This window comes from Lichenostomus cassidix, chromosome 4, assembly GCF_008360975.1.
Source record: "Lichenostomus cassidix isolate B80296 chromosome 4, HeHo_3.0, whole genome shotgun sequence".
NCBI classification, from domain to species: domain Eukaryota; kingdom Metazoa; phylum Chordata; class Aves; order Passeriformes; family Meliphagidae; genus Lichenostomus; species Lichenostomus cassidix.
This window is the reverse complement of record NC_139484.1, coordinates 48626936-48652448: the sequence shown is the minus strand read 5'-3', so window position 1 is coordinate 48652448 and position 25513 is coordinate 48626936. Positions and strand designations below refer to the sequence as shown.

General features: G+C 39.4%; 1 protein-coding gene and 1 long non-coding RNA gene across 3 annotated transcripts in view; one reads left to right on the top strand and one right to left on the bottom strand.

Annotated features, from left to right (window-relative positions):
- PDS5A (PDS5 cohesin associated factor A) overlaps positions 1-6439 on the bottom strand; it is a 74444-nt gene extending 68005 nt beyond the window's left edge. For both annotated transcript variants that reach the window (XM_085059114.1, XM_085059115.1), the window contains exons 1-2: positions 6267-6439; positions 5311-5481 (exon numbers count right to left, since the gene is read on the bottom strand). In XM_085059114.1, coding sequence (XP_084915240.1) covers positions 5311-5481; positions 6267-6293 — 198 coding nt within the window. In that variant the 5' untranslated portion in view covers positions 6294-6439. The remainder of the gene's footprint in view (positions 1-5310; positions 5482-6266) is intronic.
- A 75-nt stretch (positions 6440-6514) lies between these two features.
- LOC146438434 (uncharacterized) lies at positions 6515-25076 on the top strand. The gene is made up of 6 exons (XR_014851766.1): positions 6515-6651; positions 9082-9183; positions 11844-11952; positions 13685-17643; positions 20276-21504; positions 24578-25076. It is a non-coding gene; the product is annotated as an uncharacterized LOC146438434 (long non-coding RNA).
- The last annotated feature ends 437 nt before the right edge of the window (positions 25077-25513 follow it).

Sequence of the window (25513 nt, the reverse complement as noted above, 5' to 3'; positions counted from 1 at the left end):
ATTGGTTAATATTCCATTGGAAAAAAAAAATCAGAACACAATTTCTTCTTCTCTGACTAGTGGCCTGTCCTAGTTAATGAAAAACTTGATTGTTACAAGACTCAAACTAATTAAAAAGATTAAACTATGAGCAAAATCAAATTAAAAATTTGGCTTTAGGCTTATGTGGCCAGCAATAGCTCATGAACACTGCAACTGCAGTCTGCAGTCAAATACAATTACTGAAAGTTTAAAAATTGTTAGAATAATTAACTGTGGATCATTTCTGTAACCTGGCAATATGACCTCCACAAAATTACTTATAATTCTTAAATATAAGCATGTACATACATGCAAGTCACCCATGTCATCTAAGTCTTGTCAGCAAAGAGCATTTATTAGTTAATATACTATCCAACCCACTTAATATGTATATATCTTTTCCCCTCAAACATACCAAATTCTTGTGGGTGACAACAGAAAACAGATTTTCTTCTACCAAATGATACAATCTGTGGGTTTTGGTACTCTTGTTTAAAATAGCCACCCAGGTTAAAGCCAGGTCAGATCAAAGGTCCATCTAACTACACAATCTCAGAGAGTTTCCATTAACTTATGCAGAAATATCAGAGTTAGTTAAGAGTAACTTTTTTTACCTCTTTCATCACTACAGTCTACTCCAAAACATTTAAGTAGCAACAAACAATCTTTCTCAATTTTAACATCATGTAAGATGCCTAAAAAACACTTGTATGACAAATTATTGGCATTAACTATTTCCAGTGGTATGAAGATAGAGACACAACAGGCCAAACTACAAAGGTGCCAATACCTAATAACCAGAGGAACATGCAGAAAGACAGGAGAAAGGAGAGGGAGAGTGTTAGTTTCATCCTGGCACAAATACGTATCATATAACTATGAAATGCCAAGGGACAAGACAGGGTAGACTTCAAGGCACACCTGGAGCACTAACTTCTCCAGATGATCATAACCTAGGCCTTGGGGTGGGATGGCAGGGGGAGAACTGGAGAGGATGAAAGGGTGTGGGGGGCATTGAAATCAAAAGCAACTTTCACAGTAAATGCCTTGCCCAACTGTCACCACTGGAAAAGGAACAAGACTATTGGACTGACTGAAAAACAAAAGGACAATCACTCCCCCATAAAACCTAAACCCCCACAAAACAAAACTCAGAATCCTAATCCAGCTATGATAAAGAACTGCATCTCCCTCACCAAATTCTAATCTACAAAACCTAATTTCACAGAAACATATTTAAACATTGCCTTAAACCTCCATGCTGAAAAAATCCATGTTAAAAATCTCCATGCTGAAATCAATTTATCACTTCCTTTGCAAAGTTTCTGAAATTTTCTTTTTCACTTTTGATTATTTAGTGTCTGATTAAATGTGGATTTTACAGATTTTATGAATTAGGGCTGCTTACACTGATATCTATAGGTAAAAGAAAATAATGCCCAATAAATATTTTCTTTTTTTCTACAGACTTGTCTTACACTTCACCAAACTGTACAGTTTTTAGTACAAAGCTGTATCTGAACTCTCCATTAGGCATTTTTTCTTTGACATTAAAAACTCTAGCAGGAGTGATAGTTTTCCAGAAACAATGAAAATGTTGCCGTCTCTATGTCAAAAGAAAACATTTGCTAACTTTCACATTCAAATCGTCTCTGAAGTTCCTTTGATATTCTAAGGTAGGACTGCCACAAAAAGAAGTTGCTTTTTCCCCTATGCTAGCCAAATTATTTGAGAGCTCTCATGATAAATTACACAAGAAAATGGTTCAGGTTAAAGTTAACACAGTTGTGGGAGGGTGGGTGTTCTGCTGTCGGTTGGTTTGGTTTTTTTCCCTGCTAAGTTTTAACCCGGATCTGCCAACCCTTCCATTTTGGTGTGCAGCAAAACAAAATGCTTGTAAAGAGGGTACAGAACAGAGGCCAGGATGAGCACGTGAGAGCCCCACATATTTTGGTGGCAATTGTGGCTTTGCCTATAAGGGGTGTTTATGTCAGTCACTGAGAAAATCAGCGCCTATGCATTTTGGATTGATGAGGCTGCTCATAATGTATCTGACAATTAGGTACACTACTATTAATCTTATTCATAATGACTAAAACATTTTATATAAATGACATTTAAATATTCTCTTGTGATCAAAGTTATATCTGATATTTAATAGCTTACTGACAGCAATATACAAGTCTGGAGTTTAATAAGGCAGTAAAATACAGTCAATTTTGAAAAAAAATCAATAGTCATAAAGAAGCTTTGCAGCAAAGCAGATGCCAAGTTTCTAAAACTTCTTTCAACCTTCAACTATCTTATGGAAAGAAATATAATATTGCTAACACGATTGATTTCAAGTTTATTTAGTTTCTGGTTTGATTTTGGAACTGAAGGAGGGCTACTTGGGTGCCTTAGAACTGTTCGTTTTCCCATTCATTCTATCACTTAGTTAAGTAAAAGTTACCACCCCTCTTCACAAGCCTTACCCAAATTGTCAAGCATCTGACTTGCAACCCTGAAACCAATCACTATATAACTTGGACATTTGCCCTGTAAAGAGAAAGACTGCCCTAAAAAAAACCCAGTATTTTGTAGTCAAAAGTACAGTAAAGCTCAAAACTCTACTACATGTTAGCTGCCTAGCATGGTTAAACTTAACTCTATCTATTGAATGGACAGGACCCCAGCCACAGCACTCCAGTTAAAACCATTTCCTCGACAGCTGAAACTATACATCACACACTGTCCCACTCAAAGAAGGTACCAAACCATCAGTGTAATCTAACACACCAGAAACTACCTCTGACTCCATTAAGCACCTGAACTTGTGTTTCATTTGCCATATATATGCAATCCTGAGGCATTTCCTTTCAACATCCCTCAAAAGATGCATGTTAATTTTAGAATTCTCAATGTTTTCATTTTCAGGACAAGGATAATGTTATCACACAGATAAATCAAAACACTTCGAAAGTATCTGACCTACATTTTATTACCCATAACCCCAAGCAAAAAGAGGGAAAGGATATAAAAACATTCTTTTTAAAAGTCCTTGGCACAAAAGCTGCTGCTCAGGCACTCTGGGACAGGTGCCCAGAACGTCTCGAGTTCCAATAATAAGAAAATCTTTCATTATGAGAAGAGGTCTGGACACAAAAATACAGATGCGATATCAGAAAACTTGCTAATAAGGACAAAAATTTGTAACCAATTAAGTTGACCATGACTTCAACAAGCTAAAAGAACAAAAACTTGCAGGAACTAACCCACAGCCTGATGGCCAAAACGCTAAGCTGCACATGCATTTTCTGTAAGAAACATCTTCTGTAAGAGCATCTTTGGCAGATGTATGACCAAGAAGACAAAAAGTCTACAGTCTGAAGAACTGATTCATGCCTAAGTTTGTACATTCTGATAAAGCTGGCTTTGATCATTAAGTAATATTTAAAGTTCTGGAAAGCTGTCTTTTGAAGAAAATTCGAAGAAATCGGAAAAAACTTTTTCAAGCACTTCCATCCCAAGCACAGCATCATAATACTCCACATGCCAAAATTAATCTGCTTTCATAAACTATGCTGATACAAAGAAGTATGGACAATAAAGAACATATATGTTATACAAAATCATAAAGGAAAATATACTTGTTGGTTTAGTGCTAGAGTGCACAATACTTCCCATTTTCTTGATGCTTCAGTAAAGCCAATATCTGACAAAAAATTTCTCTAACTCAGATTAAACAGTACCAATACAGTAAGAAAAATCTTTCTCTATCATTTCAGTGATGGTAGGTGCACTAGCAAAGTATTTATTGCTATTTAAAGTTAGTCTCAAATCTTTTGGGTGTCTGAACTCCATAACAATCATTCATTAAAAAACAACAGAAAAAGAAATCTGTTCTTAGCCTGAAAATTATGTCTAATACACACACATGTGAGTTCTGCAGAAGATATATACATGGTTCTAAGTTATATTATTCCTATAATATAGGAATAACACAGCTCACCATTCCAAGTCCACCAACTGGGACAAAACAAAATACTTGTTTGAAGGATCACCTCAAAACTGCATTCCTTTACATTCCACAGACTTTGATCCAAGGTACCTGTCTACACAATCACAACTCTAGTATCTTCTTCTGTAACTGGCAATATTCCATTGTAGTTTTGAAAACGCTAGGCTGGACTTGTTCATTCAATCATTTTCAAAACTGTAAATGGACAATAAGGCTCATTTCCAAAAAAAACCACTGACATGTGCCTTGCTGCTTAGAAACCAAAGCACAAAGCCTATGTTCTCTTCACATTTATACCTAAGAAAACTTTTCAGTGTACTAACTGACTAGCCAAGACTGTGATTTCTATTTTTCAGTCTTTGTGGGGTCACTGCTGTCATGGGAAACACATCGCCAGATGACAGAATATTTCCAATCTGTAAAAATTACTACAACATCTCCACCCTGGGCACAGGACCAAATCCCAGGTTAGAAAAACCTTTGGTCCAAAGACCATGGTGTTAACAAACGAGTGTCAATATTTGATCAATGCTCAACCTAATTCTTTATTTTCAGCATGGACTTAAGAAATAATACTACTGTATCACAGTAGCATTTAATTTTTTTCCAGTGGAAAAAGTGATTGACAAAATAATAAAAGAGAGATAAGACACACAGTCCTGCAGGATGCTGTTAAACAAGCTGAGAAGATGCTTTTCTAACAACCCCTTTTGCTATAAAAATTTAGCAATTTTGTTAGTTAAACTAAATAGGAAAGAAGTAGTATGTATTATACTAAATTGAAAAATCTGATGTAAGTTTCACATTTGAAACAATTTCAAAATTCCATGCATAAACTCCAGAAATTAAGCTTTGCTTCTTCCAAATAGTGAGATCTTTTCTATCAAGAATACCCTTAACTAGATCTACTCATTTCCTCCGCTCAACTATACTATCTTAAACTGCTAGAACCCACAAAAACCACCTAGCTTGCCAAAAAATTTTGCTAACATATCCTCCAATTATTACTTATGATTCCACTTCAGACCTCCCAACTGAACTGTGGATATGTTTCATGTACAGATTATTGGTTAATGTATCAACTCTGGCATTGAATCAACTCACAAGATAACAGACATGAACTACAAAAATGAGTCCTTCTCTTTTAACGAAAAGCAAGGAAGTCGCATTCCCATAAAGGTCTGCAGGCAAGGACAACAGAACTCTGGCAGTTCTCCATTCCAGTGATAAAATGTTTACCTTAGCAAGCAAAAGTCGCAGGGAAGGGGATGGTGGTCAGAATCGCTCACCTTTAACCGTTTAACAACCTCATCGTTGGTAATTTTGTCCGTAATCTCCTTCACTCCAGGAGGATAGTAGATGATTTTACCGTCGGCAGCAGGTTTTGGTTGGGTAGCAGGGAAGTCCATCCTGGCGCTGCTGGTTATAAACTTTCCTTCTCCACAGTCCTCTACCGGCCTCTATCGGTCAGAAAACAAAAGTTCAGCAGAATACAACCGACTTTCTAACCCTCTTTTTCCATTCCTCACCCTCAATTCGCCGAAGGCCCCGGCTATCGCCCCGCCGGCCGCGCCCCCCAGCGCTGCCCCCGCCGCATCCCGGCGGCAGCGAGGCCCGGCCCGCAGCCGCTCCCCGCCACTCGGGCCCTCCGCTCCCCGCCGGCGCCTCCTTTCATTGCGGGGCTGCTCCAGCCCAACACTGTTAGTTCGCAGCCGACGATTTTACAATGAAATTTGGGGCCCGATCGAGGGAAACCCCGCGGCGGAGGGCCCCTTACGGCCCGGGGGATGGGCCGGGGCGCCGTTCCCGGAGCCGGGGGGTGGTTCGGAGCCGGCACAGCGGCCCCGGAGCCGGGAGACGAGGCCTAAACAGTTAGGCCTCAAAACTATCGGGAGGCAGAGAAGCCAACAGGAGAGGGGGAGGGAGGGAGGAAGGGAGGGAGGCGGCGGCGAGCGCAAACAAAACCCCCCCGCGACCCCCCCGCCCCCGAGGAGCCCCCCGCCCGCCCTCCCGCGCCGCCGGGAGCCCCGCCGGGGAGGGGGCCCGGCCACTCGCCACTTTCCATTTGTTCCCGCAACTTCATGTCCCCTCAGCCCTCGCCCCGCACCCCCCCCCGCCCCGCCGCCCCGCATTCGGCCGAGCCCACAAAGAGCACCCCGCAGCCCCGACTCCGCGCACACACCCCCGCGGCCGCGGGGAGCGGGGAACGAGCACGGGGGGAAGCGGGACCCGGAGCCGCCTTTACCTCATGCAGCTCCGGAAGGTGCAGCATTGAGCAGCCTCCGTGCCGGGTGGTGCTCGCCGCTCCGCCGCCACCCCGCCGGCCGCTGCCCTGGGGGCTCCCGCCGCCTCCTGCTCCGCGGCGCGGCAGCTCCTGCTCGGGAGCGCTGGCTGGGGGAGGGGGAGCGGCTCGGTGGCGGCAGCAGCGGCGGCGGCGGCCCGGAGAGGGGGAGGCTCGGGCGGAGCGTGCGCCGCGGGGACCCAGCGCCGCTCTCCGCCCGCCCAGGGAAGCGCAGCCCGGGAGGAGCCTCCGCGCCGCCCCCGCCCCTTCCCCTTCCCCTGCCCGCCCGCGGCCCGCGGCGACGCCCCGCCAGGAGCCCCCCGCCCCGGGGCAGGGGCGCGGCCGCCCAGTAAGTCTCGCCCCGCGCGGAGCCTCGTACCGGGCGCGGCCGCTGCAGCTCTGCCTCAGCTTGGCGCGAAAATCCCCGGAGCGGCCGGGCCGGCTGAGCTCCTCCGGGGCGGCCGGGGCACGGCCGGCGCTGAGCGGCGATGCCCGGCTGCCGGCAGCGCCAGCGAGCGAGCCGGCGGCTTCCCGGCTGCAGGGCGGGCAGGCGAACTACGTCGGTGCTTCCTTAGGGAGCCCGGGCCGCTCATGGCTGCGCGGGCTCGTCTGACCGCTCCCTCAGGCATCTGGGGCCTGGTCAGCGTGAGAGACAAGAAAGTGTGGGGAAACGGTGCGTGGGGTGGCACGGAGAGTGCGGTGGTAGGCGAGAGTGAACAGCCCTTCTTCAGGCAGATGGGGGAAAAACAGTATTCCCACTTTGGTTATAAATCTTAAGGAGAAACTTGAATATGCAGACCCAAGGAGCCCTCACCAGCCAACTCAGGAAATCCTTCCGTGCAAAATGTCTTTGTAATTTAATATTCATATTTCCAAGGGATGGGGTATGTCTGGAAAGTCAGTAGCAAAGTGGGATATATCTGTCTGTTTTGAGTCTGCATTATGTATCCTGCCTGTCTGAAATGTAGGTGGCTATGGAGTGTTTTCCAGATGCCCGTGATGCTCACAGAGGGTGTGTTACAGCTTGAAGATTACTTTTAACTGATCAAGACTAAGTTCAGGTCTTCCGCTAATTATTTCTGGTTATTTGAACCAGCCAAAAGTATTTTCTTAATTTTGAAAATTTCTAATGAATTTTCTTTATAGCAGATTTAAGACAGGAGGCCAGGACCAGTTTCCATGGAGGAAGGTTTTTCTCCGTGAAGGTTGCACAGGTGTGACACGAACCTTGCTAGGCACAGCAGAGTGACTGGTATGGCCTGGCAGTGGCAAAGGAAAGATGCAGGGGGGTGAGGGGATGGGAAAGGGGTAAGTAAGATTATGATGAAGTATTGAAGCCAAATTCTAGCTTTACAGGGTGTGGGTGGAAAATGTACAAAGACTGAGAAGCTCTCTGGAACTTCTGGTGTAATAGCATGTGGGTAGGAAATTGCTCTCCTACACTTGTATTCCTTGTTTCCCTGCAGTGTTGTCCTAGGGGAATTAAAGCCTTGAATGTCCACAGCCTCTGTGAAACCAGCGTAGAAGTGTTATCGTGAAAATGACTGAGAGTTGCAGGGAACACTTGGAGGATCTCAGACACTGATTTTGAAATTTAGAAGGGTGTTATCAAACCAGGCATTTAAATCTGGCTGTAAATCCAGAGTTAGAAGAAATTTTTCTCTCCAGGCTTAAGGATCAATGGATTTGGGCATTCACAGTGGATAGGTGACCCTACAGTTGTACTAATTTGAATAAATAAATAAAGAAAATACAAATCATGTAATCTTTTTTCCTAATCCAAACTAAAGGGGCCATTTAGATTTGCCTTAGAATTGAAGTACTCAGACTAGTTATCAACTTTAATTCGTTGTCAATCAAATAAGGTGTATCGTCAGAAATAATACACATTGAACATATTTGAGTCTTCTATCCTTACATGTGTTACGTAAGGTACTTTGCTTCTCAAATCAAATTACTAATATAAACAATTCATTTGGTGTAGGTTCCTTATTTTTAATACACTTGTATTAGCACAATAAATCAGAAACAAATCCTAGAAGATTATTCTGCAACCACATAAAGTATATATCAAAAACCTGTATGAACTGTTTTCAGTTTAAATTAAAATGTAAGTTAGTAAAAATGGTGCAAGAAATAAATTTAAAGTGTCTGTTGCTAGGGTTTTTTAATGACTCAAGCATGAAGCTAGAAAGATGTTAGGCAAACTTCTCTTTGGGCAGAATTGAAGTATTAGAGGTGTTGCATTCCAGAAATTTCACCTCAGTCTCTGAACTTCCTGGGTTTTCATATTTATTTTCAAATATTCTTTAGTTGTTATTGAAAAGCACTGTTTTATGGATATCATTAGTGTGATCTACAATGCCATAACCTCTTGTAATCTTGTAGTTACAAGATTTTTTTTTTTTCACTAACTGACACTGTCTTTTCTTAAAAATGTTCATACAAGGGGTTGTGAATTAGGACTAAGAAAGTAAAGGTAGAGGCCTGTGCTCCCAGAGCTTGCTTCTAGTCTAAGTTAAGGACAAACACAGTGCAAAGCCTCTACTATGCACTTCTAATCCCTTTTATTTTTTTACCAGAGAATAAAATAAACTCTTGTATTGTAAGAAGTACGTATATTGAAAGTAGCATTTAGCTAGATGTGGCAATTCAAAGATTTGACTTGAAAATGCCAGGCAAAGTTTGCTCGTTCAATTAAAATTCTATTTTATCTGAAGCAAGCTCTTTGTGAATCCCCGCCGTGAAGGTTGTGGACCAAGATGTCTCTCTCTTGCAGATTTCAGATAAATAGTGAAGTTAGAATAACACAGAAAGTCTTGAAAGGCATCAGTGGAAGGTTGACTATCAAAGAGTTCACACAAGACTGCTGCTTTTACAGGTAATGAATGATTAGTCAGCAGTATGTTAGCCAGATATGTGGTGTTTTGAATGAGTCTTGGACAAATCTTATCAGCAAAGTTGCTGAGAGGAGTAGGTGCAAATTCTGTAATCATGGCTGATTAGGCAATGGTCCTATCTTTTCTCAGAAGGGAAGCAGTGGGATTCGGACTTCTGCACAATTTGAAATTCTAAAGGGCTAAAACAGAGCATGTGGGTCTGATATCATACCCAATTAAGGGAGGTATGAATGAACACTTAACTGCCAATTAGCTTGAATATATGCATGGCATTTTCAGAATGCAAAAACATAAAAGCTTCAAATAATCTGACCTGTGGTACTCTTTAATCTGAATAGTCCTGAAATCTGCTCTCAGATATGATTACAGCTGCTAGTGTCTGGTTTGTTGCTTTTGCTTATTTGACCTTCACCCTTCTAATTTCAGCAAGCAGCTGAGATCTGACTTGGACTGTGCTTGTACAGCTGTAGCCAGGTTCACATGATCCCTTGGGTTTTACTGGATGGCTCTGTCTAATAACATGACTGAGTCCTTTAGTCTTTACCCAAATTTTATTGTTTCCATCGGAATTTTATTACCTTTACTCACATTATTTTTATTGGAATGTATGTATTTACTCCATTTTGTTCTTGTTTGTTTTTAATATATTTTAGACTACAATTGCAAGTGTAATTTATAAGGAGACTGAAATAAAGGGTCCTGAACACCTGTGGGGCAGCCTTGTAAGGTGCTTCTTTTTCTGCATCGTGATAGGACAGGTTCAAGGAAAGGTTCAGGAAAGGAAAAATGTGTTGTTTCTACTGCTAGGGGAAATAATGTAGCACAGGGTTTTCAAAACAAAACACCTTACAGGTGAAACAGAAGAGAGTATGGAGTGATTACTTCAAGCACAGAAAATAATTTAATTTATGTTGATTAAATTAAGCTGTGCTCACATGTTTCCAGGAACTGCTTAGTGGTTGTTCTCAGGTCTTTGTTAATACAGTAAATGTGGATAGTAACAATGACTAAGAAGTAAACAGTCACATTAAGACATGACAGTGTGTTGTGAACTGCAATAAGTAGTATCTGTCAGCTGGGCAGACAAGTAAGAAATCCTATCTAGTGGGTTAGGAAAGCACTTGTCTTCCTAATAATAGCTATGCTCTTAAAAGCTCCTGTTTTGCAGAACCAGGTGGTGGAGTGTGGTCCTTCAGTATTAAATTTTTTAAATCACGGTCAAATGGGTCAAGAGGCAAAAAAAAAGAGAAAAGCTTATATTCCTTGTTTTCAACTGTAGTATCTGCCAGTTCTTGATATCTAGCAGGTTGCTCTCTGTCAGGTTGCTTCCTAATCATGAATGCTGGGGTTTTTTCCTCTCCTTTTGAAAGCCTTTTTATTTTTTTCAGTGCTAAACATTGTTTCCTGTAATACCCCGGTTCCTCTGAACTCAGTAAAAAGCAAACCCTGGAAAGTAATGTCTTGTCCTCAGTTTTGCACAGAGGCTTTCTCTTATAGCTCTTTGACTGTGGTATTAGTCCTTATTTTTAACTGTCTTTCCTCCTTGTCCATTTATTTCCTCACACAGTTGCATGCAGCTCATCTGATTAAAATTATAGCCTCTAAGTTTGCTGCACTGGACCTTCAAAGTTATCCCTGATTTTTCTATTTAAATATTGCAGTGTAACGTATCTTTGATAACCTAATTGTTTTAACTGCCTGTTTTAATAATTTATGTATTTTACATCTGCTGTAAATAGAGGTGGGTCAGAGGTGGGTTTCTTGACAATGTGTATGGCCATAATGAAAAAACTCCAAAAGGTGTTCCATTTTAGAGGGTATTTAAAGTGAAATTACTCTTAGAACAGACCAAGAAGCTAGTTTTGTCTAAAAACCAGGGACTTGTGGATCTCCCATTTTCTACATTGAAAAGATAAAATCTGTAAAAAGGTGCAGGAGGACTTAGGTGTATTATATCATAAAGGCAGTCAGATGGAGACACAAAGTGCTTTTGTGGAAGAGTCCCACAACTCACTGGCTCTTCATGGAGTAGTACCAGTTCTGAATAAAGGGAAGGATCAAATACTGTATGGTTGATAAACTCTTAAAACTGATCCTTAGCCATGATTTGTCTAAATGTTATTTTTGCTCTGGTTTTGGTAAGGAGGGCTTTCCTCTGTGCTGCCTGAAAATGTCCTTATTCTGGATCATGCTTGGAGATAGGGCAGTTACCATAGAATTATAGAATAGTTTGGGTAGGAAGGGACCTTTAAAGGCCATCTAGTTAGTCCAGCCCCCCCCCCCCCCAGAAAGCCGGGACATCTCCAACTAGATCAGGTTGCTGTGAGCCTTGTCCAGCATGACCTTGAATGTTTCCACAGATGGGGCATCCATACATAATCTCTCTAAGCAACCTGTTCCAGTGTTTTAGCACCCTCCTGGTAAAAAATATTTTCCTTATCTAGTATTTTCCTATCTAAGTCTAAATCTACACTCTTTTGCTGTAAAACAATCACCCCTTGTCTTACCCAACAGGCTCTGCTAAAAAGCCTGTTGCCATCACTGTTGTAAGTCCCCTTCAGGTACTGGAAATCTGTTATAAGGTCACCCTGGAGTCTTCTCCAGGCTGAACACCCCCAGCTCTCTCAGCCTTTTCTCACAGGAAAGATGCTCCAGTGCTCTGATCATCTTCATGGCCTTTCTCTGGACCAGCTCCACCAGGTCCATATCCTTCCTGTGCTGGGGACCCCATAGCTGATGCTGCACTGCAGGTGAGCTCTCACCAGAGCAGAGCAGAGCAGAGGGGCAGAATCCCCTCCCTGGCCCGGCTGCCCACGGGGCTTTGGATGCAGCCCAGGACACATTTGGCTTTCTGGGCTGTGAGTGCACATGGCTGGGTCATGTCCAGCCTCTCACCCACCAGCACTCCCAAGTGTTTTTGCACAGGGCTGCTCTTGATTCGTTAGTTCCCCAGCATATATATATATATATACACGCATATATATACGTATACTTATACATGTATATGTAAGTATATATATATGTGTGTGTGTGTGTGTGTACATATATATATATATATATATACACACACACTTGCCAGAGACAGTTACACTTGCCACTGAACTTTTGTAGTGTCCTGGTGCATTCAGAAATGACAAGGATTGTCACTGTACATAACATTTAAGCCATTGTGAAAATGTGTATATTTATGAATACACTCGTAATTTACAAACCACCCTATTGACAGAATGATTGCACTTGTTTCATTTGCTTGCAAATGAAGTAAAATCAATTTATTGGCACCTGCATATTGGTGATTTCACAGGAGAATTTTTAGAAGCCTCCATGATCCATTGCTAGTTTTGAACATTCAGAAACTGAAGTTTCAGCAGCCTACTGCATGTCATCTATCCACCTCCTTTCTAGCTGCTCTCAATTATGATGACTTGTCACCATTCACTCCATAATTACATTCTCAAGGTTATTTCCATCTCTGCTCCTGATGTGTCCAAAGCACATACATTTACACCTATTCATTTCTGACAACCAAGTCTACTTTTCTCCAATAATATATTTAATATGTGCATTTATCATCTTTTCTGTCCAGAAGATATGCAAGAGTCTTTGCTTGCACCATATTGCAAAAGCTTCAATTTTCTGTCTGTCACTATCCATAATTTCACCAAAGTCACATTTGTAAGTTGCTACAGCAAAAAATTAAGCATTTCACCAGTCAGATCTTTCTACTTCTGTGGTGAAGTTTTTTCCCAGGCTTTTATAAGGGAAGCCATGGATGGATCAACTATTCTCCAAAATTTTCCAGTTTCTATCGGGCAGGTTCTGTTTGGGTAGATTTGATCCCAAGTAATTGAATTTATGAACAGTCTCTGTAGCTAGACCTCTAATCATGAAGCTAGGTAATATGCTATTTTTATTAATTAAGTGAAGTTATTTTTTTTATGGCTTAGTCAAGAATACTCTGTGTTTTTCATTAGCCTTTTATTGTCTCTCTAATACTTGGTGTACAGCAGAAGCGGTTGTGACAGAGTGCTGTGTCATCAGCTGAAGGTCATTTAAAAGAAGTCAATTTCAAATTCAACTTTTCCATTCTGTGAAGTCCTTAGAATTTTTTTTTTTGTCCCAGACAGGCTGTGAGGAAATTTGCAGTTACCTGTAGTTTTAATTGTAGCACATGGTTCTTTATATTCACTTGTTATTTTTTCAAATAACAAGGCATATTTGGGGAAATTCTGAGTGTGTTGGACTGCTTAGAGGAAATACTGCTGGGGTAATCGGGAAAGTTTGGCAGTATATGTAGCCCATGGAAACTATTTTCTGGAGACAAGACAATGAGTCTCTCCCTCTGCTCCATTAAATGAGAACTGTCCTATGATCTATTAAAAAATCAGAACAGGTGTTGTACTAACAAGTTCTGATTAAGAGGCTCATTTGTGAAAAGTATCAATTGTATTTATGATCCTGCTCTTGCTAATTCTTCAACAGATACAATGAATTCTTCTACAGATGTAATGTCTGCTGCTCGCAGTAAAGAAAAGAATGACATGAAACTTTACAAATTAATATGAACTTGGAATTTACCATTATGGTCGAAGAAAGATGTTTGATGAATGGATGTGCAGCCTCAGAGCTGTACTGTAATGACGGGGTCATTTCACATTGATGGATAGGTTTTGTGGTGTATTATTCAGAGGCTTAAAAAGGGGTTGCATTTATCAAACTTGGGGAAGCATCAAAGTGTGTGGGTATGACTCTGTGAGCAACAGAATCATTACAGTTTGCCTTTGAACAAAGTCAGGAAATATATTGATCATATAGGTTTATGCACTAGGGGAGCAACTAATGATGATCCAGTCAATGGGTTCCGTGAACAGCTCAAGGGAATAATCATTAAAACATTACACCACTACACCATTTGGGAACCTGAACATGAAGGCTGGAATTTCAAACCCTCATAAAGAATATTTTGCATTTGAATTCATAAAATAAAATTATTTCTTTCTTTGTGCCATTCCAGTTACTTCATCCTTACAATTCTACTTCAGTTAATGCACTGGATGTTTGCATCCAGGTCATCAGCCAGAATGACAGTAGCAGCACACTGACAACATAGCGATCCAGCAGCAGGGAATACCAACTATCAGTGGAAGAACATTTTCCTAAATTCATGATATGTGGCAGCAGAGAAGCTAAATAAGGTTATTTGAGCCAGTACTTGAGTGGGTGCTTGACAAAGCAGACATTGAATTGGTGTCTAAAGAGAGCCCAGAATATCAAGTATTGAATAGACCAGAAGTAACCTAGACAAGGCAAGAGCAAATACAGAAATGAGAAAAGGACTCTTGAAAAAAATGCTTAGTAATACAAAAACTGTGTCAACGATATTCAGATTTCCAGTCAAAAAGTCTTCATGACGGAATATAAAAAAGTCCATGATGGTGGAGTGATCAATGAAGGTGATACTAATTCCAGCAGAGGGATTAGTGCTTGTAAAGTAGACTGGTATGTATCCACTTAGAATTTTGCCAACATCTAATACCAATATTTATATCCTATCTGAATTTGGCAAGGCAGCTCATGAGTGCTGGGTAATATACTAGAACTACACTGTATCAAGCACATAAACACTTGATTTCTTAAGTATATCTCTGTACTGTGCTTTTTATCTTCCAGACACTGCATACTTACACCTAATAATTTATATTTTCAGGGAAGCACTTGCTAAAATGGTAAACTTCCTTTATCTAAGTCCTTTAATAAGGCAGAAAAAGACTTACAGCCACCTCGTGAACATGCAAGTCACTATTTTAGATGTAGTCAGGTTTTGTTTATGAAAATGCCATTGACCTATATTTAATCAATAATTTTTAAACCCTCAAGATCTGCTCAGCAGCCACATCTAATCCAGAAGAAAACTTGAGTGAACCATATTTTTCATTCATTTTCAGCTGCCTGGATGCACTCTGTTAGGCATGATTTTTTCCACAAAAACTGTAACAATATGTTCTCTTACACAGCTTCACAGTTAAAGATTTAAATGAAAAAATATGTTGACAAGTCTATCATATTCTGAATATAGTAAGACAGAACAGAACAATGTTACTTCTAGGGGAGAAAGCTATAGATCCTTAAATCCCCTAAGGAAGCTGCTTCATATAGCAAGTAGGAAATAACACTGAAAGAAGTACACAAATGCTGACATAATCTATGAGCAAAAAAAACCCCAAAGCCTCTGTAGTTTCCTGAATTTAAGCAACCTTGCAGTAATATTTTGTCTGTCCTACCAAAGCCTTATTTTGGCGTTTGTCTCTCTGTTCCTTTCTAAAAGATTTGTCCCGTGATCTGCTGTTGGGTGTGGGAAATGGGAACACAAGAAAAGATATGAATGAACAGGAGAAATGGGATGAGCAAAGATGAACACATGTAGTAGAAAATCTGCAGCTGGCTGGGCAGTAGGAGTTTCATGGGAGCAAACAAAAAATGCAGAGAGAGAAGGTGAAATAAATAGCACTGAGTGAATTGTAAGTATAAATATCATTATTTGTGATCTGTGAGTACAGTTTTGCCAAATACAAGATTAACTGGAGAAGCCAAATTCTGAGAACAATATAATTAAATGTTCTCTTACATAACTTAAAACTAGTTACATCTATGGTTCTATTTGCTCAATATAAAATCTCCTTTCAATTTTGATTTTGGCTTTGCATTCTTAGCAGCCACTAAAGTAATCTCTTTGGAAAGTAGCTGAACATGCTTGCAAGAAGATTTTTTAAAACAGCATACTATTAAAATTCCAAGTTAAAAAGGAGATTGTTGTGGATTTCTTTTGCCCCCTGTTTACATAGGAAGGGGAGTTTCAGGTCAACTGGAGAGCTACATCAAAATATATTAGGAGCTTTTATTTCTATGTGCATATGTCCTGCTTGCTGTTTTGATGCTGCCATGGTTAGTCTTCTTGCTGAGACCTGGGAAGAACATATGTGTGATAGTGGCTGCAGTCACATGTGGGAGTGACACAACGTGCCATCCACAAAGTAAGTGAAACAAGCTTAAATTATTGAAATGTTATTTGTTTTCTATTTCACCCTATCAATGGGTTTAAACAATCTAGATACAAATTTACTTGTATGTCTTTTATAATTGCTGAATTTGAAAAGTACATGTATAACCAGAAACAATTAGGAAAGTTCAAAACCATGTGCCTTTAAGAGTCATCGAAGTCACAAACTGCATAATGCTGCTGAGGAAAATAATTACCAACATGTGTATGGATGTTGTGGTTTAACCCCAGCCAGCAACCAAGTCCCACACAGCCACTCAATCATTCCCTCACAGTAGAATTCGAAGGAGCATTGGAAGGGCAAAACTGAGAAAATTCATAGGGTGAGATAAAGACAGTTTACTAGGTAAAGCAAAAGTGTCACACACAACCAAAGAAAACCAAGGAATCCATTTACCACTTCCCATGGGCAGGCAGGTGTTCAGCCACCCCCAGGAAAGCAAGGCTTTATCATGTGTATTTGGGAAGTACAAATGCCATCATTCAAAATGTCCCCCACTTTCTCATTCTTCCCCCAGCTTTAAATACTGAGGATAAAACTATATGGTCTGGAATATCCCCTTGGTCATTTTGGGTCAGCTGCTCCAGCTGTGTCCCTTCCCAACTCCTTGTGCATCCCCAGCCTCCTCACAGAAAATGCCTTGACTCTGTGAAAAGGCTGCTCAGCAATAACAAAAACATCTCTGTTGTATTATCAACCCTGTTTTCAGCACAAATCTAAAACAGCCCCATACCAGCCACTGTAAAGAAAATTAACTCCACCCCACCCAAACTGAGCACAACAGATGAGGGGAAAATAGGCAATTTGTTCTGCTGAATATGTAACCTTTTCCTTTTTCACTCTTCTACTGTGTAGTATAGTTTATTTATGTAAATGGAAAATAGAGAAGTTCATAATAAAAACTGGTACAAACATAAAATTCTTCCTTAAGTTTTGAGGTACAACCATCACCATAGCACAGAAGAAAAAATACTAACTCAGAAATTGAAGAACTACATAGAAATTATTAACTACTCCTATTTCAATGTTCTTGTAAGTTAGAGTGTTCTGTCTCCCAGGTTTTGGGGAGTCTCATCAGAGGAATAAAATGGCTGAAAGAGTCCAGTGTTTGATCATCTATTTGAAAAAAGCTTAAATGTTTTCATGCTGGTTGTATCCACTGTACTGGTTTGGGGGTTGGTTTGTTTGTCTGGGTTTTTAAGAAGTTGTCTATTACAGATGGGCCCAGATCCAAATGACACCACCTCTGCTCCATCCTGAATTGTGTGTATCAGGTTGCAGATACCAATCTGAATATCATGAGCTAGAGCTGGGTGGAGTGGAGCTTGTCTTAAGATATGATTCCCTCATCCTTTGAATTTGGAATTGTCACGAATTTGACAGGTACAAGCTAACTAATTTTTTGCCTAGTCTTTAAATAAATTGGAAGCTGTAGACGGTCCTGTTACAAGGAGTGACTGTCCTTCTATGTCTCTGAAACTGTAAGATGGTCTATAGCTGCCTGTGGCTTTCTAAATTTGAGTTTCTTTTGTTGCTGGTGTTATTCACTGGGAAAGAATGTGGCCCCATTTCCAGTAAGAGAGGGTATGAAATGTTAAAAAATAGAAGTGATAGGTGGATTTTAAAAGGACAAAAAAAAAGACCCAAAGAGCTCAGAATTTAGAGGAAAGCAAAAGAAGGCCTTCTTCCCCATTCAGCAACAACCAAATAGCTATGGAGTTAATTTCCTATACAAATAATTAGATTTTATCATATGACAGTTACAAAGAAGCACATAATAAAGAATTTTCTTAAAAAATAGTAGTCTACACAGCTGTTACTAAATGCACATCACTCACTCCCTGCTCCCTTCCCCCATCTCCTTGGCTTCTTGTTTCAGCATAAGGCATCTGGCATACAAGTTATTCAAGTTCAGAAACTAGTTACTGAAATCTAATTAATAAATGAGTGCTAGTGGGTTTAGACCACAACAAGTTCCCTAATTTATTTTTACAAACTGTTGGAGTAATCCACAGATGTTCATGACAGATGTCAAGCACAAGGATTGCTGTAACTAGCAGCTTTTGTGTAACAAATAGCAATTGAGGAAAACTGACACTAAGTAAGATACATGCAAGATATTTATATGTTGTAGAATTTTGAAGCCATTGAGTTGTGATATCAGAAAAATTTATAAAATACTCATGTCCGGATAGAACATGTATTATACATATCTGTACTTGACAATAATCCTCTGTGAAACTATTTTGAGAAAGAAAATAGATTTTTATATTGTTTTAATCTTATATTAATTGAAGGTGAGTCACTGTGAGGAAAACAGGTTCATAAATCACTTCTGATTGGCAAGCAATTAACTTCTGGTAAATGAATTGCATGGGCAATGGAGTACAGTCTGCCTTGTCAGGTAAAAGCAGTTGTTCATTTGAGTAACATTAATAAATGACTGAAACTTGCCTAAAATGCAGGTAAACATTAGATCTATGTAGAAATCCCATCCTGCAACAAGGTCCAATATTTTAACGTTTAAGATTTTTGAATCAGAGCAAACAATAGACATCTCAAAATTTCCAGTAGAATGAAAGTACTGGTTTTTGTTTAGAATCACTGAAGAGTTTAAATGTTTTTTTTTTCCAAGAATTTAGTAAGATCAAATGGACTGATAGCTCTTAATATCACAAAACCCATAAAATCAAAAATATATAAATGAAATTTTACTTAAAGTATTACATAGTCAAAAGAAAACAATAAATGATAGCTTCCCCCCCCCTTTCCTTTCAAATTGACTTTTTAAATTGTTTGTTTCCAAGTGTTTATTTCTGCATCTCAGTATCTCATCTTATATTTGAGGAAATGCATCTCTTTTGCTGTAAGGAAAACATTTACTTTAGGAGATAGAGAGTACCTTAATGTGATAAAATCCCAATATGAGCAAGGTAGTTTGTAGTTATTACATGGTATCTTGATGAAGGTAAACAGGAGTGTAAGATTATTTTACCCATCTAATACATATAATGAGATATTGTTGTAACTTCTTTTCCTTTCTGCCTCTGCCCTAATTTTTCCTTTGTGAAGACAAAGGCCAACATAGAATTGTTTGGATTCAGTTGCTCTCACTTATGCTAGGGATTTGACTCTTAGTAAGATATCCCAGGAGAAGCTCAGCTGCCCAACAAAGTAAAATGCTGAACTGTCACTACAAATTCTTCAATTATGTTAGTTCTGTGTTAACCTAAAATATTTTAGCCCAATTCAAAATCAGTGACATTTCTTCTGCAACTGAGCCCATCCTCTTAACAACAGCCTGAAGGCAGATACCTTGCAGGTTGGAAACCTGGAAATTTTCTGTCCTGGGGCAGTTTTGTTCTTACAGCTCTGGCTTCATGAATGAATGGGAGCCATTATTAATACTGTTCCATGGAAATGTCCTCCATCTTAATCAGCATACAATAGTTGTTTTGTAAAAAAACAGTAAGTAAACTTTCACATCCTGGTCAAATTCCAGTTTAGGTAACAGCACCCTGCTTACAAAGTTCATACAATTTCAGATGGATAGTAACTGCCTATTAACCTACTCTGTGGTATTGCATGGCATAGTTAAGCAGTTGTTGCATTTTGTTTGATGTAGATGTATTGAGTGAATCGCCCACGGTTTTGTTGTTTTGTTGTTTTGGTTTTTTTTAACAAAACATGTTGGGAATGGTAGAAGTTGCATAAGTGTCAACCATTATTCATTTTTTCCTGTTAAGTCTAATTCATGTAGTGATATACATGAAATCTATTTAAAAAAAAATAAGACAGAAATACAATTTTGCTGCTAGCCTTGTTCATAGGCCACTTAAATACACTGATATCTAAGATACCTGATATTAAATTTACAATAGGATAGGATCATTGCAGTTTTTAAAAATAAAGGGATATTTACAGATAAAAACATGACAGTTACAATGAAAGTCAGCTTAGTACTTTTTATCATATGCCAAGGTGCCATATCAAGGATTGTTCTTCATTTCTGCAGTTTAAACAGATTAGGGTGGATTTTTGGTATCTATTGAATTTGACATATCAAATTGATAAAAACAGCAGAGCAGAGAACATCCAATACAGGAATCAGATTCACCACAAATTAGATCTGAAGTGTGAGCTTACTCCAAATTCAGAAAGTCCTTGCAGCAGTGAGGATTCTGTCAGCTATACAAGCATGACCTCATTCTATGCCTGCAGAGAAGATACAATTAAGTATAATTCTTCAGTTCTTGTATAATAGCATTTATTGTCATTATCTCTCTCTACCTCCTTTGCTAAAACCCAAGCATCTTTATAGTTCATGTATTCTGGAGATGTTTAGCATATCAGGTATAATGAGCAAATTTTATTTCTGTTCTGCAATATATCTGGAGTATCTCACTGAAGTGCAGGTACTTCAAATGAAGACTAGTAATGTGCTGCTTTATAATGCCTTTAAAAAAGAATGTGAAAATTTGCAACTATTAACCTTCAGTCATAACATTATAAACTCCTTTGATAGTTTACTGATGAATAGGTGAGCCAAGGTACTGATCTGTTAAGACTTCTTCAGTATTCATTAGTGATAATGCTGGAATTAGTGTAACCGGTTTACTTAAAAATGCAATCCCACTGATATCAGCAGAATTTTTGTTATTGTCTTCAGTGGGGCAAAAATTGCCTCATGATCTAGATTTCTGCTGCTTCTAAATACTGTTTTTTCCTGTTTAAAATAATGCTGAAATAGAATGCCAAATAAAGGGAATTAAGACATTATTTTAATATAGATATAATAAGTCTGCACTATTTGGAATTAAAAAGTGAATGTGTGAAATAATTAACATTACTGCAGTGATACCAAGCTGTTTCTTCAGTTAACTATGGAATCAATAGCTATATGGAACAGAAGATCGATATCCTGCAAATATGGAAATCAGATATGGAGTTTCTTAATGGAGATAAAACACCAACATTCACTCTGCATTTGACTTAAATCTAGAGATGGGTGGAGGAGAAGAGACAGGTATGTGAGTTACTCTACAAACATTTATTTTAATAAAACTTCTCCCTCTTTTTCTTTTTTCTTAAGGAATTAAATTTCTACTTCAGAAATCACATTCTGGCAGAGGGAAGAGTTAACTTTTGTAGGAACATAAACTCTAATACCATGGACAAAGTAATATTAATAGGAGACACAGACATTCCAAAAAGCCAAATTAAACAGCTTAAATCTGCATTAAGGTAAATCAATTTAAAAAAAAAAAAAAAAAGGGAAGGAAAGCTAACACTCTTTAGTTTCTGCAATGGTAAATGAAACCTAAAACTGGCAACAGAATGTGGAAGGCTCCTTAGGAAGAGGGTTACAGCATGGAGGGACTGGATCAACTTTTCTGGAAATGGTTTCTGCAGGAACTAGATAAGGGCTATTTTCATCTCTCCTTTTTGAAGGAAGGAAAAACCTATGATAGTTTGGGGCTTTGATTATGTATATTAATGGTCCAAAGTAAAGTTAGAATAATGATAAAAACTATACCTGGAAAGATAACTTATTTCAGATTTACTGCAGGCAGGCCTTAATTTTTAATTCACACTGATTCCTCAGGCCTTTTCCTACAGTATTTATTATTGTCTATTCAACATGTTACTGTAAGTAAAAACAAGTCTTTAAAACTGGCAAAGTTAAACATGTCTTTCTTGCTACACTGCAATGCTCTTCAAGCCAAAAGTTTAGCTGCAAATGGTTCTTGCAAATCAAAACCTAATTTTTTAAAAGACATTTTGAATGTAGAAGAAAGGAAATCACAATTTGCTGAGTAGATGTAGGCTGATATAATCAGAAACATTACAAGGGACTGACATTGCCTTGTTTTATGGCTCAACTCTGGCAATGTTACTATTTTAAATGTGATTTATAAGAAAAGCAAGAGCATGGTAAAGTATTTTTACTTTAAGAAGGCAGCACTGAAGAAACTAAAATGTAAAATCTGTTGTGAAAGTATTTAGCAAAGACCAGACTAAGTACTTTAGCCAAACAGTGCAGATTACATGCTGTATGTTCAAGCCACTCCAAGTGAAAACAAGCCAAGTGTAGACATAAGGAGAGGCAAAGGAATGAAAAAAAACCAGCCCCAAGCAACAGCATATATGATAGGTGATTATGGTGTTGTTTGGAAAAATTGTGTGAAAAATTTAATAAAATTGACACAAATCCTTGAAAGAGCCTCTATTACAGTGATTGTCATTTTCTAATCAAAAATCCCTCCTATTTAAATCAAATCACTCCTATTTACAGTGTTAACTGTGGTAGTGAGAAATCTGCCAGTGCCCAAATTAGTCTGGTATTTTCATGGTGTCAAATACTGTAATACGTACAACTGGCAAAGAACAACATAGTTTCATGCATCAAGTGCCAGCAGCAACACTCCTCTAGCAGTGCAGTTTATTGGAGGCTATCAGACTAGAGCATACTGAAAACCTCTCCTCGTTTTTGGCAACCTTAAAAATATAAAGACACAGTCATTACACTGGAATTTACATGACCTATTTTTCCAAACGTATGATTAACACATTACTAGCATCACACCCTTAAAGAAAAACGATTTTGTTTCTGATACTTGTCCAGACACTGAACACATGAAGTAAGGAAACAGTTCCTGGTACATGCATGAAACTGTCACTTGATACCACGCACACACAAATTCCGATCAAGGCAAATTTTCCTCCAGATTTTTTGACATGTACAGTAGCAGTGTGTTGAATAATTATTTCTTTTCCTTTTGTGAATTGTGGTAAGAGACAGCTTTTTTGAAGCTTATGAGCACATCCTCTGGATGAGTATGTATAGGCTTTATGTATTGCATTAGAAGTGTAAATGTTTGTCCTTGTTTATTTAAATATTGCACACTATATAGCTACAAGATAAATACTGAAATGGCAAAGTGACAGGTAAAGTAGCAATGCCTAAATCAATTTATTTTCAAAAAAATTAAATGTTTTGAATACGAATTTCAAATTTTCTTATGTTACTTTTATTGAGGAATGTATAGATTGAGAAATCCTACATAAAAAACCTAATCTACCTTTCTGCTGCTGTGCTACCAAATAGCTAGCACTTTGGGTCTGTGATCCCTACAAGCTCTAGACAAATTACCCCCAGTAGCCTTCTGCAGTTTTCACAGTACAACTATGGTGAGTTACCCATGTGTACTTAGTTCACTCTAAAACTATCAATTGCTTTTGCACTTGCTTATGCATTATTTGCATTAAAATTAAGTAACATCTGTAATGGAACAGTTGGGTCCTGGTGGCAGAAGGCGGCTCTCCAGGCCCTTAAGGAACCAGAATTCAGAGTACCAGTGATTGAGACACAAAGCTGGCTGTGACTTCTTGGTCTTTCTTGTGAAGCATCTAAGATCAGGTGCTAAATAAGCAGCACTTTAGTAGTCTGCTGAAGGCTGCATCTTCCACATTTTCCTCTTTGAAGGAAAATGAAGGACAAATGAGGCTCAGGGATACCACCTCCTCTGAATGGGATCAATCACACCTTGAGGAATCTGCAGGCTGGGAGACAACCTTACTGCCCTTGTGCAGAGCCAGGCATAAGCACAGAAGCATGTTTTGTCTCAAACATTCTGACTGTTGTGACAGGAACATTGTGACTATAAAAGAGGGTCCTGTAAAGGTGAGACAGTGCTGTGCTGAGCCAACCTCCTTTTCTGCCTTGAGACTCATGCTCAGTGCACCTGCATCAAGACAAATGTTGAGTCCCTTACTACAGGGCACCTCACTACAAGGGGCTCCAGGATCACCACACACCTCATTTCCTGGAGGGCTCTAAAGAACTATTGCATGCATGAACGAAATGGTGCAAAAATCTGTTTTATGCAAGACGTGTGCACCAGGTAAACTATAAAAGGAAGTGGATTGGTCTGTCTCTCCCTTCTCTCTTACCCGTGATCCAGACCACTAGGGAACCTGAAATTTGTTACTAGGATTGGGAGCATGTTAAATTGTGAGCTTGTTAGTCAACACTTCTGAGACTTGAAGTTGTGGGAGCTGGGAGCTTGTTCAAGTTTGTTGTAAAAGTTAAGGGCTTGCTAGCCAGTACTTTTGAGACTAAATAGTGGGATATTTGCTGGAGTTAAGATGATTATACAATAACACATAAGAGTTCCCTACCACATGGATTGGTGTGTTTGTTCAGCATGATGGTAAGTTATAAAGAACATTGAGCACGCTACCAAATGAGTTGTGGCACCCCATCAGGGGAAATGCTTGTCAACTTTCATGGGAGTGTCCTATTTCTGTTCCCTAGGAGTATCACAGTGGGACACCTCCAGCAAATGTCCTCCCGAGACATTGTGCCCTGATGGGAGGTGGCTGCACACAGATGGCAGGGAGGTATCTCAACACAATGGGGCATAGGAACCCATCTCCTGAGAACTGGATGTACAAGCATAAAGTAGTGGAGATCCTGCCTATTATCTTGCTGGGACAGGCAGGGAGACAGAGTTGAGAAGGGTGCCCATGGCAATGTAATGAAGTCCTATCCTTTGACATCAGTAGTGGGTAAACTTCATATTTAATTTTCCAGCTATATTTTAAAGCCTGTTTGGTGACCGTGAAATTTCTCAGATCAACGAACTTCTGTAAAACTAGAAAAAAGTTCTCCAAGTGGAACCTCCTCATCTTTAGTGTTATTTGGGTAGTTTGTTTGTTTGTTTTTAATTTATTTTAAGAGCTCTGTCCCTAAAGCCCTTTTGCACCTTGTGTATCAACACAAGGAATGTGTTGATAAATTCAACTCATGTTCAGATACTTAGTTCCTTTCATGGTGACTTCACAGCAGTTCCAATTTAGGGTTACTTATCATCATCTCAGTCCATCAAGATCACATCTCTTTTCTTTCATCTTTCCATAATCTTCCACTGTCCATCTCCATCAAGTGTCCACTGCGTATTGCAGATAACGAAGCCCTCTCCTCCTGATCAGCTGCTCCTATATTCTGTTGCAGCTCATGACTTCCTCAGCAATCACTGATAACAGATACTCCTCGGCTTCCTTTCAATCTCGTCCGCGTTTACATGCCATTTCCCCTTCAGCATCAGCCTGCAGACCCACGGCATCGTTCCAGACTGTAGGACGTCTCTCTCCTCGACATTAGAAATTGCTTAGTTAAACGGGACAGCAGCACCAGAAACTAAACGCTCATACTTTTTGTTACAAGTGTGAAACCTATCACTACACGGCT